We start from the raw sequence: 12,333 nt of genomic DNA on the forward strand, positions 1-12,333 counted from the left end.
GGGCCGGCAGCCCAGGGCCTGGACCAGAACCCCTGAGAGTCACTGGGGCTAAAACACAGGTTCCGCGCCCCGGCCGACTCGTTCAGACATCCAGCCGCGGCCGGGGCGTCTGCGTTTTCAGCCCCCGTGTCGTTCTCACTGGGCGGAGGAAGCGTCGGGACGGAGGGGACCCGGAATTCCGTGCAGCTTCACACCTGGTCCCCGAGTCCGCAGGTCCCGGGCCGCAGGCTGCGGGGAAGGGGCGTCGATGTCTGCGTGCTGGGTCCCGGGAGTCCGGCTCCTGTGCGCTGGCTGGACACGCTCCTCTGCACCGAGCGGAGCACCACCCCCTTCCAAGCCCCTCAGGTCACCCCGCTGGGCAAGGCTGAGGCTACAAGACCAGCCACGAAGGCAGCTGCGGAGCTCGCGGGCGCTCTGGGCACGGGTGGCCGCGCCGGGCCGGGCTGCCCACTCCCTCGCCTCTGGTTCCCGACTCTCAGGGCCTCTGCTCATTAGGGTGTGGCTCGGCCTGGGGAGCTGAACAGGTGGCCAAGTCTGGTGACAAGGCCATTGGGCTGTTGCTATGGGGATGGGGATGGAGGCCTTTTGCCTTCAGCCCCAGTTTTCTGCATGGCAGCTCTAATGACCGGCCGCCAGCCCTGCGGAGGCCCTGCTCCTGGTTGTCATGGCAGCGCTGCCTTTTCCCCGAGCAGGAGCCCCCCCCCCCCCCCCCCCCCCCACGGGATGGAGAATTCACCGCACACCTGGTCTCCGCACACCTGGTCGCAGCAGGAAGTGTTGGGTGGCAGCTGAGCTCCGGGAAGCAGGTTAGGGTGTGAGAGAAACAGTCACCTTCAGCCTAATTGCTCAAATGCTGTCCCCAGCACCGAGGGGACAGCAGCTTTTCTGCTGAGTCTGTTGGAGGCCGAGCCGCAGCACAGCTCAGCACAGCCTGAGAGCTGAGCAGCCGGAGCCCAGCGATGGCCCTGCCCCGGCCACTCCCGGCCTGACCAGGCCTCTGTGGGGAAGGGTCCCAGGTGTAGCCCAGAAGACGAGGCTCGTGGGCTTGCTGGGAACGATGAAAAGGAGGAAGCTCTGACTGAAGCTCCAGCCAGAACCCAGCCGAAGGGGGACCATAGTTGCCCAGGCGCCCCGGGCCAGCCAGCCCCTGGTTGGGAGAAGCCTCGGGACAGTCCTGCTCCGGAAACCTGTTGGGAAAGGCGGAGGGGTCCCAGCCCCCAGGAGCGGGCTGCGGTGCCGATGCCGGATGACGGTGCCGGGATGGAGACCGCCAAGAAGGAAAAGGTAGCTGTGCCTCCTCTGGCTCTGGAAGCCTCTGCCCCAGGTCCCCACACCCAGGGGTGGGCTTAGCTCGGACACGCGCCTGCCGCTCAGCAGCTGACTGATGCTCAGGCTCCGTAGGGAAGCCCTGCTGGGAGGGAGTCCTGGGCACCCACTGTCTTGGGCAGAAAGACCCTTCCTCTCAGCAGACCAGGCCCCTCCCTGCTCCAGACTCCAGCCCCTGGCCTGGAAGGTAGGCGGCCAGAGGTCCGGGAAGCGACTGATGTTGGTTTGGGGTCTGGGGAGTTTAGAGCCTGGGGTCTTAGTGGAAGACCAGCAGCCCTGTCCTGAGACAGTGCTCAGCAGACACGATGACAGGCCTCAGGAGCCCACACACCCTCATCCTCGAAGGAATCTCTTCATGGGGAGCCCGAGGGCCGTTCCCTCCTGGGGAGGAGCAGAGATCAGTTACTTTTTCCAAAGCAGAGAGAAATCCAGACCAAGTAGTGAGCAAGGAGAAGGGAGGCCCCAGGGCAGGGGGCCGGCTGGGGTGCAGTGGGGGCCCCGGAGAGGCCTGGTCCTTCCCTGCGACATGATTCTCACCTCGCACGCCTCCTCCTCCTCTGAAACAACAAGGTCAGCACAAACGGTGCTGCTTCTGCTGCTGGCAGAGCTGACGATGTCAGGAGAAAACCGCCAGCCCAGGCAGGCGCCCCGGCCAGGAAGCCAGGCAGGCAGAGGATTTGGAGACAGCCCCGCGGCCACCTGAGGAGGAACGGGGGTGGGGGGTGTCTTTGTGACAATCAGAGAGATGGCGTGGCAAGAGTGTGAGGGGCTGTGGCTGCCGTGGGGAACCCATTCCCAGACTCAGGCTGGCCCCCGTCCCTTCCTGTGTGTCCAGGGGACGCGGGGCTCCACCGGGCAGACCGTCTCTGCTCCCGAGGGAGGGGTGCAGGTCCCAGCCAGGAGCCAGGCTGCCTGCAGCGGCCGAGGGTCACCGACACCCTGTTCCCAGCTGAGCAGAGTGAGGCACGTGCTTCAGTGAGGCAACAAAAGCGTCCATCATCAAGATAAATACTATTTTAATGCAAAAAATTGTGCTTTGAAGGGAACCTAAGTGCTGCTGGTTTCTCGTCCGCTTCTGTGGTCCTTCTCACCTGTACTGACCTCCAGGCCTTACCTGTGGTCATCCTTCTATAACCTACAGAGCTGTGTGGCCACAGGGCTTGACCACATAGATGTCAGCTCCGAACAGTTTCTAGAACCCCTTGGGGGCAGGTCTGCGCCCACTGATGCTGTCCTAAAACTGGGCCCTGGGGGCCCCTTGCGATCCTGGTCTGTACTCCCCCACTCCTCACTGGACCCTCCTGCTGGTCCAACCCTCCCCACAAGTACCTGGAGCCTGGGAGACACAGGGGCTTCAAAGCATGTCCAGTTGGCCGTGTGTTAGTTGGCTCTGGCACCATAACAAATTCTGTGGACCCAGCAGCATAAACAACAGCTCTGGAGACTAGAGTCCGAGGTCAGGGCCAGAGTGGCCAGTCCTGGTGTGGCCTCTTCCGGGCTTGCAGATGCCAACTCCCAACTGTGTCCTCATGGGGGTGGGGGGCGGTGCAGTGAGGGGAATGAGGGGCGCCAGCTCTCTGTCTTCTCATAAGGACACTAATCTCCGCTCGGGGCCCCACCCTCATGACCTCTTCTAACCCTGATCCCCTCCCAAAGCCCCACCTGCAAATACCATCACATTGGGGAAGGCCTCGGTGTGGATTTGGGCACACAATTCGGTCTGTAGCCTGCAAGGAGCTGACCGCCCTCCGTTCTGGCCCTCAGGCTGCCCGGCACTTTGCCCCCAGGAAGAAGGAGGCTTGGCAATGGGTGAAGCCCTGTGCTTGCCCTGCTTCCCGCCTCTGCAGGAAAGGCCAGCAGGTGTGCTGGGATGGGCCAGCTCGGAGGGAGTGTGAGAAAACCCTGAGTGTGGGGGACAGGCTCCCCGTGGGCAGGAGCAGGTCAGCCAGCTCTGCACAAGCCCATCTACCCCCCCCCTCCCTGCTGAGCTGGCCCCCCTGCAGAGGCCGCAGCCTCTGACCATCCACCCGGCAGTGGTGACAGACCTGGGTGGGCCCAGCTGCCCCACCCCCTGCCCCTGGGAGGAAAGGGGTGGGAGAAGATAAAGAAGCCCCTTTGAGCACTCCCCAGAGAGCAGAACTGACCCGGCCCAGGGGAGAGAAGGCTCCCGCCTCCACATCTAGCACCTGCACCCACGCTGGGCGGCTCTTTGTTCCCAGCACAGCAGCCTTTGGAAACAAAGTCCCTCCAGACCTCAGTGTCCCCTCTGAAAAGGCCCCCGGCTGCTGTGTGGGTGAGACCCCCCCCAGCGTGCCTGGCGGCGGCGGGGGGCAGGGGGTGGTGCGCGGGCTCCTGCTGCAGAAGGCTGCCGGTGAACAGAAGTGCTGGAAAGCCCTGCAGCAGAGATTGGGGAGCGGATTTCACGCCACCGTGACACACTCCTTTCCAGAACACAGAGAACCCCCCCTCGGCTGGCCCCTCCCTGCCCATGACGTTGACCCACAGACAGGCTCGGGGAAACCGAGTCACACGCATCAGGTGTGCCCTGCGGCCCCGCCCACGGGCTCCTGGATTTGGCCAGAGCAGAGCCTGGAGCAGGGCCGTCCCAGCTGGTGGACCCCAGGCCCCTTTCTGGGCACAGAGGTCAGGCATGCCTGGGGAGCACCCCTTCTCCCCGTCCCTGCAGCCCCGCAGGCTCACCAGCAGGCGTGGTGTTCCCTGAACAAACTATGAGAAACGTGAACGCATAAAGTGGTAAAGAAAAAGGCCATGAGAATCAGTGACCGCTGGCTGTTAGAATAGCCCAGCCCTGGCCGGGGGCTCCATTGGGAACGTTTCCTGGTACAGCAAAAGGATTCGGGACCCATTCCGGTCAGGGCACACACCTAGGCTGGGGTTCCATCCCCAGCTGGGGCACGTACAGGAGGCAACTGATGGATGTTCCTCTCTCTCTCTCTCTCTCTCTCTCTCTCTTCAATAACCATGACCGTGGGTGAGGATTAGAGAGACAGCCCCCAGAAGCCCACTGATGGGCAGGCAGAGATTTCAGTTGGTTACAAAGCAGTGGTGGGTGTTTCCTAAACACACACACACAATGTCGTACTCAACTTCTGGCCAATGTATCGCCCGTTAAATACTTAGAAACTATAACAGAGAGAACGACTATTGGGGGCAGAGCTCTAGTTTTCCAGTAACCAAGCCCATGCTTCTGCCCACAGGGAAGGAAGCTCATGGTACACTCAGCAGGTGCCCAGCCACGTGAAGTGCTGGCCCCGCCCCTCCTGTGCCCCAGCCCCCTCTGTGCCTGGAACCACCCCCACCCCCACCCTGGCTCCCTGCCAAGGCCAGGCCAGGCCCACAGCAGAGTGAAGGGCGCTCATGAGCCACCACTAGAGCCTCAGGACGGAAAGGTATTGGCAGGGAGACTCGTCCCTGGGGTCCCTCGAGGCCCCAGCCCCCACCGCCCGGGACTTGCGTTGTAAATGCTCCTACCCCTCCACATCCATCCTGTCTCCGAACTCCTGGGCACAGGGGGGTCCGAGTGCCAACAGCCTGTGGCTGGAGGCTCAGGAAACTCGACCTCTGCTGCCACACTCTGGCTGCCCCAGGCCAGTGCCCTTAGCTGCCCTCTGCCAGCCTCTTGGCCTTGGCTGTTGGTGGTGCCCTACCTGGTGTCCCTGCCGTGTCTTCCTCTCCAGCTCTCAGTGGGCGCAGGCTGGGGGTGGGGCCAGAGGCAAGGACACGGTCTCAGACTGGTCACACTTCATCTGTGATTATCTGTGCCTTTTGCTTGTTGCTGTCTTTCATCCTTGGTCGGCCCACGTGTTTGCTCTTTTATTGGTGTTTTTAAAGAACTGGGTGTGGGATTTGTTCATTGAGTTAACTGTTGTTTCACTTGTGTTTTCTGTGTGATTTGTTTCTGCTTTTATCATTCTTGACTAGTGGCCCGGTGCACGAAATTCATGCACATTAAAGGGGGATTAATTAGAGGAAATATTTTAATATTGCTATTTGCCCTTTCTCTATAATAGAAGTGTCAGGGATGAAAGAAAATTAGTAAAATGTATATGAAAATCTTCCTCCTGTCAGAGTCTGGGGCGCACCACGGGACCCAGAGTCAAGTCCCCACCCACCCACATGCGCCCAGACCCAGCCAGCCCCCCAACATTGGGCTAGATCCAGACCCGGCCGGTCCCACCCTTGTCAAGCCCCGATAGGCGGGGGGTGCGGCCTCAGGTCCCCCGTCAAGCCCTGCCGGGTGGAGGGTGTAGCCTGAGGTCCCTGGCCTGGCGCCAGGCGGGGGGGGGGGGGGGGCGGGGCCCCGGGAAGAGATACTACAGTAATTGTACCTACTTGACATTTACAGAGTTCGTTGTCATTTATAAATTACTTTTCAAGTATTCAATTGTAAAGGAAATTGTGAAACTAAAAATTATTCTAGTAATTCTTACTTCCTCTAGAAATGTAAGGAAATCTTTTTACTTACAAAATAAGGACAGGGGCTGTTATAAGAAAAAAATCACCAGAAAAGTACCCTCACTTCACTAACACTTCAATTACTACTTTAAAATAAAATTAAATATCTCAAACATTCAGAAGAGTAATATAATAAATAATCTCATTCCTTATTAGAAAAAGCCAACATCTACTTCAGATTTCATTAAATAAATAAATAATTACAAATTTAGGTTAAATTTCCTGTGTTCTTTGCAATCTCAATTCCACCTATTTCCCCAGACACAGCCACTGTCCTAAAATTGATTTATATTATTCTCTACCATGTTTTTATACTTATAACTAATATGTATATGTTCATAAATAGCATGCAGCACTCATTGTTTCATATGTTTTTAAAACCTTTGCTTAAATGTTGTTTTATTATACATACTAGTGGCCCGGTGCATGAAATTTGTGCACATTAAAAGGATTAGAGGAAATATTTTAATATTACTATTTGCCCTTTCTCTATAATAGAAGTGTCAGAGATATTAGAAAATGTATATGAAAATCTTCCTCCGTCTTGAGGTCCCCCGTCAAGCCCCGCCGGGTGGGGGTCATGGCCTCAGGTCCCCCGTCAAGCCCTGCCAAGTGGGGGGCATGACCTGAGTCCTGTGTCAAGCCCCACGGCAGAGGGAACAGCTTCAGGTCCCTGCTGATTGCTCGCTAAGGCTCATTACAGGAACTCGGCCTCCGCTGTGGGAGCAGCCATCTTGTGTTATGGAAACCGCCCCCCCCTCCGCTGAGGGCGCAGCCATCTTTGTGGCAGAGTGACGGTCAATTTGCATATCCCTCTATTGTATAGCATTCTTTTATCCTAGTCTTTGTGGGTGCACTCTATCTCTGTTGTGTTGGGTTTGGCCTCTTGGGAGCCTGCTTTGCTCACCGACGCCCATTTATTTTGCTGCACCCCTTTGAGGGGGTGCATGCTCCTGGGAGCCCTGCTCTGGCTGGGAGCCACACTTCGTGTATTTGGTGTCGTCATGGTTACTCATCTGGAAGGGTCTGCACTCCAACCCAGATGCCCTCTTCAGCCCAAACACTGCTGACCACAGCCCCTCTGCCTGCCTCCAGTTCCGGCCACTCTAAACCCCTGCACTTCTGCCAATGCTCTGGCACTGTCCTGCGGTCCCCCTGGGAACGTCCCTCGTCCCGGGCCACCCCTCGGCACCAGGACGGCAGGAAGGACCTTGAGGACCCTGTCCTCGGCCTCTGGGACCCCACTGGTCTCTTCTGAGCTCCCCAAGGATGCAAGCGTCCGGTGTCCATCTGTACAGCTGTCTGCTCTCTCCTCCAGGATTGTAAGCTCCTTGGGGACTAAAACCCAGTCACTTTCGTACCCTCAGATGGAGCACAACTCAGGGACCCAGACATTAAGTCAATGAGTGACCCACACCCCGAACTAGCCTACCACCCTCTCCATTAGTCACTGTCGGCACCTTTCCAGGGTTAATTAGGATGCGCTTAAAAGCTGCACCAATTCAGGGGCATGGGAGGTGGGTCTGCAAAGCGCAACTACTTCCTCCTCACCTGGTGGCCCAGCAGGTGTGCGTGAGCCAGGAGAAAATGGAGCCTTGAGCCAGGGCAGGCTTCAGGTCAGAGGGTCCTGTGGGCAGGGCCTCCCAGTACCTGGGTCACATAGTGTAGAGCCCGTGAGTGGCTTATAGTTGGTCCCTGGGAACGGTTCTGTCCTGGGGCAGGTGCATGGCTTCTTGAGCCTTTCCTGGTCTAGGAGGCGGGCAGAGGCCCGGGCCTCCCACATGCTGGGCCACAGGCAGGTAGAGTTTGTATGGAGCACCCAGCTCAGAGTCTGGGGTATTGTCCCTGTGAGAGCATGAAAGACAGAGGAGCCCTGGCCGGTGCTCCGTGGTTAGAGTGTCGGCATGTGGACTGAAGGGTCGAGGGTTCAATTCCCATCAAGGGCATGTACCTCCCCAGCGCCGGTTGGGGTGCATGCGGGAGGCAACCAATTAATGTGTCTCCCTTACACCAATGTTTGTCTGTCTCCCTCCCTTCCATTCTCTCTAAAAATCAACGGAAAAAATATCCTCAGGTGAGGATCAACAACCACAACAAAAAGACAGACAGAGGAGGCAGAGTGGTAGGCATGGGCCGCGGACACTGGCCTCCCGAGTGCCAGGAGCTGCAGGCTGCGCCCGCTCAGCAAACACTGGTGCTCGAATCTGCGTGTTTGCTCGTGTGCTTTGCCAGCCCGCCCGCTGTGACCGTCCCTGGGTCTCCATGTGAAGTCCGGTCCTGATAGGCGGCACGGCTCCTGCGTTAGGACACGCATCCACCAGGAGTGCCCAGGCCGCAGGAAACCGAAACCCTCCCATAGCCACACCTGGGGGTGGGTGTCCGCTCCTCTCCCCCATCTGTGGTTTGTTAGCAGCTTTCCCTTCCGCCGCGGCTCCTCATGGTTGTGGGACAGCTGCATTCACAGCCTCAGGGGGCACTGACCTTCCTTCTCCTGCTAAACCAGGCTTCCTTCACCCGCCATTGGCCACTGGCTGAGCCCAATCACAGGCTGGTCCCTGGGCCTGGGGAGGGCCTGCCTTCCTTCCATCTGCTACTCCCTGCCCGGCTGGATTCCCGGTGCCTACGTGGAGGAGACCCACAGCTTTTATCAAGTATCTTTCCTTTCCTTTGGGTCCAAACAGCCACTGAATCCAAGCGGCCTCCTCTCTGGAAGGTGCACTATTGTGCCAGGTGGGCAGGAGCCAACCACCCACATGCGGAGCAGAGCGAGGTCCCGTCACTGGGGGCACGTGGGCACGGGCAGCTGGTCCAGGAGGTTCAGGAGGAGACCCCTCCAGGCCGTCGCACTCACAGGGAAGGTGGCACTGGCTGTACAGGCCTTGCCCCTGTCAGTGCACAGGGACCCCCATGGCCACAGAGCCTGCCACGCTTTGGACAGCAGTGCTTTCAGCTGCCCTGACTGTCCCTCTGGCCAGCGTGCACACGGTCCTTCATGCCCTTAGCGTCAGCCCTGGAGCGGGAGTGACTGCGTCCCTCACCCAGTCATGCCGCTGCCCCTCGCCCTTCGGACAGGCTGTCTTGGCCTCCCCCGCCCTCCTGCTGAGCGCCTTCTCCCCGCCTCGCCTCCCGCATCTGCCCTCTGCCCTCACCCTGGACCCCGGCCCATCCGTGAGGTTCTAATTGCTCAGCTGTTTCTAACTGTGGTGATTTGAGTCATCACCCCGGACCAGGGCCAGAGAGCAAAGGAGACCTCGTGTGAGTGGGGAGTGCCCAGTACCCAGCCTCCCCCTCCCCTGTGCAGGCAGAGCAGATCCTGGCGGAGTTCCGACTGCAGGAGGAGGACCTGAAGAAGGTGATGAGGCGGATGCAGAAGGAGATGGACCGTGGCCTGAGGCTGGAGACTCACCAGGAGGCCAGCGTGAAGATGCTGCCCACCTACGTACGCTCCACCCCCGAAGGCTCAGGTACTGCAGGGCAAGGGTGGGGCCGCCCTGCGGGGCAGCTGTCCCCAGGCCCCTCCAAAGGCTCTGGCCCCAGCAGCCTGGAATCAGGCCCCCGGAGGCTGGGCCCCAGACAGGCCGGCCCTCACCTGGGCTTGCAGGCTCACCGTGGCCTCAGGACCTGGCTTTTCCCATCTCATTGGGGAAGTACCCCCTGTAGTCACTTGCCCCCCTCCCCGCCCCAGTCCTGAGTCTGGCCATTTCACTAGTTTTTCAGTTGAGCTCTAGACTGGGGGTGACTTCAGTTCAAAGCTGGGGGTTCCCATGGACTTCCCAGTTCACCTTTGACCCCCTCCCCCCTGTTGAAAATGGTGTCCCCAGATGTCTGGCATTGCAGCCCCTTGTCCAGTGCCCGTGGGCCTCCTGCCTTCCCTCCTCCTCTCCCTGTGGCTGCAGAAGTTGGGGACTTCCTCTCGCTGGACCTGGGCGGCACCAACTTCCGGGTGATGCTGGTGAAGGTGGGGGAGGGGGAGGCCGGCCACTGGAGCGTGAAGACCAAGCACCAGATGTACTGCATCCCCGAGGACGCCATGACGGGCACCGCGGAGATGGTGAGCGGGGCCTCAGGCTCTCGTCCTGGAGGGGCACCTCCCCACCTGGGTGAGGGCCCACCTGTCCACCTGGAGGGGCTAGTCCTCCACAGCTGCAGGGGGGTGGCCAGGACACCTGGAGGAAACAGAAGTCATAGTCTTCTATGACTTAGTCGCCCAGTCACGGGTGCAGAGCACAGCTGGCGGGAACCAGCCCCGTCTGAGCCACCCTGTCCTGGGGCTGCCGTCGGCAGGGCTCTAGGGGAGGCTCAGGGCCCAATAAGTGGAGGGACTGCGCACAGTGGAGCTGGCTTCCCTGGGGCACAGCACAGGCTCTGGGTGGCGGGGACGGGGCTGTGCCGCCCACCGCTGTGGCCGCGCGCTTCCAGCTCTTCGACTACATCTCCGAGTGCATCTCCGACTTCCTGGACAAGCACCAGATGAAGCACAAGAAGCTGCCCTTGGGCTTCACCTTCTCCTTTCCCGTGAGGCATGAGGACATCGACAAGGTGGGGCCCAGGGGCTGGGCAAGGGGACAACAGACAGACAGACGGAGGGAGGGACGGACATGCACCCGGGAGAAAGGCACCCATGCAGCCTTCAAACACAACTCCCTTGTTGGGAAACTGTGCCTGTCACCTGCATCCATGACACTGCGGGAACGAATGTTGGCTGGTTTCACTGTTTGCCTTGATCTCCCCGTAACATCACCCTGTTCACACCCCCACTGCCGAGTAGGGAACCGAGGTCAGTGACCGGCCCGGTGGGAAGTGGCAGCGCTGGGCTCCCCGGCAGCCGGTGTCATCACTGGTGACCCCTGTGCTGGGGTTGAGGTGTGCGGGCGGAGGCTGAACCCAGCCTTTAGGCTTGGCACTGACACACACGCCAATTACACACGCAGACACAAGCACGTCAGCTGTGTGCACACCTTACCTTCACATGTATTTGCATGCATCGAGCACACACACGTCTGTGACCTGAAACCTCACACACAACAGCAGCAGGTTTTCCAGCCCCCAGGGCGCACTGAGGGCAGTGGCTCCTTCCTCTGCAGTGGGTGCACCACCGCCCGGCCCCCGCCCACCGCCCGCCCTCCAGCCCACTGTTCACATACGGGCTGCTCCACTCCAGACCCACACCCTCACTCTGGGGGGACGTCTCTGGGCTTTACTAACAAACATCCTCAAATTGCTGGGACCCCGCTCTGCAGAACCATGAACAGTTGTGTAGTCGTCAAACCCCTCAAAACTACTGGAGCCTCAGTCTGCTCACCCACTAAGTGGGGTCTGGGGTCCAAGGGAGGTCCCCGCTTCACACCTGCCCCGGCCACCAAGGTCCTCCTCCTCCCACAGGGCATCCTGCTCAACTGGACCAAGGGCTTCAAGGCCTCGGGAGCAGAAGGGAACAACATCGTGGGGCTCCTACGAGACGCCATCAAGCGGAGAGGGGTGAGGAGGCACCTGTTCCCTGGCCTCCCCGCCCCTCCCCCCTCAGGCGAGGATGTCCGCGAGGGCCTCTGGGTCCCCTCGGCAGAGTCTCCGCTCCCTCCTTGGTGGGCCCGCCAGGACAGGTTAAACGGAGACCCCCAGCCCCATCCCCACCCCTCTGTGCTCTCGGCAGGACTTTGAGATGGACGTGGTGGCGATGGTGAACGACACTGTGGCCACAATGATCTCCTGCTACTACGAAGACCGCCAGTGTGAGGTTGGCATGATTGTGGGTAAGGACTCCTGCCCTGCCCTGTCCAGGGGCCTCGGCCTCGGGCCCTGAGGAGTGAGGGCCACAGTCAGCGCGGGGCCTGAGCACCCCGGGGCAGGCTTGGGGAGGGCAGGGGCGCCCCCATGCAAGCTCTGTCCTGCTGGGAAGCAGTCACACTGCATCACTGCATCAGATGGCACGCCTGCCGCACCTGCACCTGGCCCATCAGAGTTAATGAAAACACTTTATCTGGTAAATTGACCAAATGAGACAGATTTGTCCAAGTGGAAGAGAATAAGCAAAGTGGTGTCGTCTCTTCCTGGAAGGTCTGACTGTACCCAGGGCCAGCCTGCCCGGCCTGAAGAAGAGGCAGTGCCTGGAACGGAGGCTGTGCTGGCCCCAGGGGGCTCCCTGCAAATCCACAGCCAGTCCCACCTGCCCTAGCCGGTCCCACACTGTGTCTTACCTCAGGGTGCCCCCCCTCCCCCAACAGAGCCCAAGACAGAGAGGCTTAACTGCATGAATGGAAAAAGTCAGGAAACAAGGGTGGAGCATAGACAAAACCGTAACATCCAGCACCCATCTCTGCTGTGCACATTTGACACGTTTCTCTCAGTCCTCCCAACCAGCCAGATAAGGGGAGGGGGTGTTCCCCTTTCCTGGTGGGGAAGAGGGACAGCCCAGAGGGGTGGGTCCATCCACCTGCGGCCATACAGCAGACAGGTGCTGTGTGCCTGGGAGTGGTGGGGGCAGGGAAGACTGCCCTGGGCTTCCTGCGGCCCGGTGTGTGGGGGGCGGGGCAT

At 59.8% G+C, this 12,333-nt stretch overlaps 1 protein-coding gene across 3 annotated transcripts in view; it reads left to right on the top strand.

The window, feature by feature from the left end:
- The first annotated feature begins 761 nt into the window (after positions 1-761).
- The window catches only part of GCK (glucokinase (hexokinase 4)), a 12,405-nt gene continuing 833 nt past the window's right edge, over positions 762-12,333 (top strand). Inside the window, exons 1-6 of one of the 3 annotated variants that reach the window (XM_014530549.1) lie at positions 762-1,284; positions 9,104-9,266; positions 9,624-9,853; positions 10,222-10,341; positions 11,185-11,280; positions 11,453-11,552. In XM_014530549.1, the coding sequence (XP_014386035.1) occupies positions 1,240-1,284; positions 9,104-9,266; positions 9,624-9,853; positions 10,222-10,341; positions 11,185-11,280; positions 11,453-11,552 (754 nt within the window). In that variant the 5' untranslated portion in view covers positions 762-1,239. Of the gene's footprint in view, positions 1,285-4,491; positions 4,737-9,103; positions 9,267-9,623; positions 9,854-10,221; positions 10,342-11,184; positions 11,281-11,452; positions 11,553-12,333 lie in introns of those variants that run through there. The other 2 variants (XM_014530550.1, XM_014530548.1) reach the window with 2 other exon arrangements.

The sequence above is a fragment of the Myotis brandtii genome, unplaced genomic scaffold (assembly GCF_000412655.1).
Source record: "Myotis brandtii unplaced genomic scaffold, ASM41265v1 scaffold743, whole genome shotgun sequence".
NCBI classification, from domain to species: domain Eukaryota; kingdom Metazoa; phylum Chordata; class Mammalia; order Chiroptera; family Vespertilionidae; genus Myotis; species Myotis brandtii.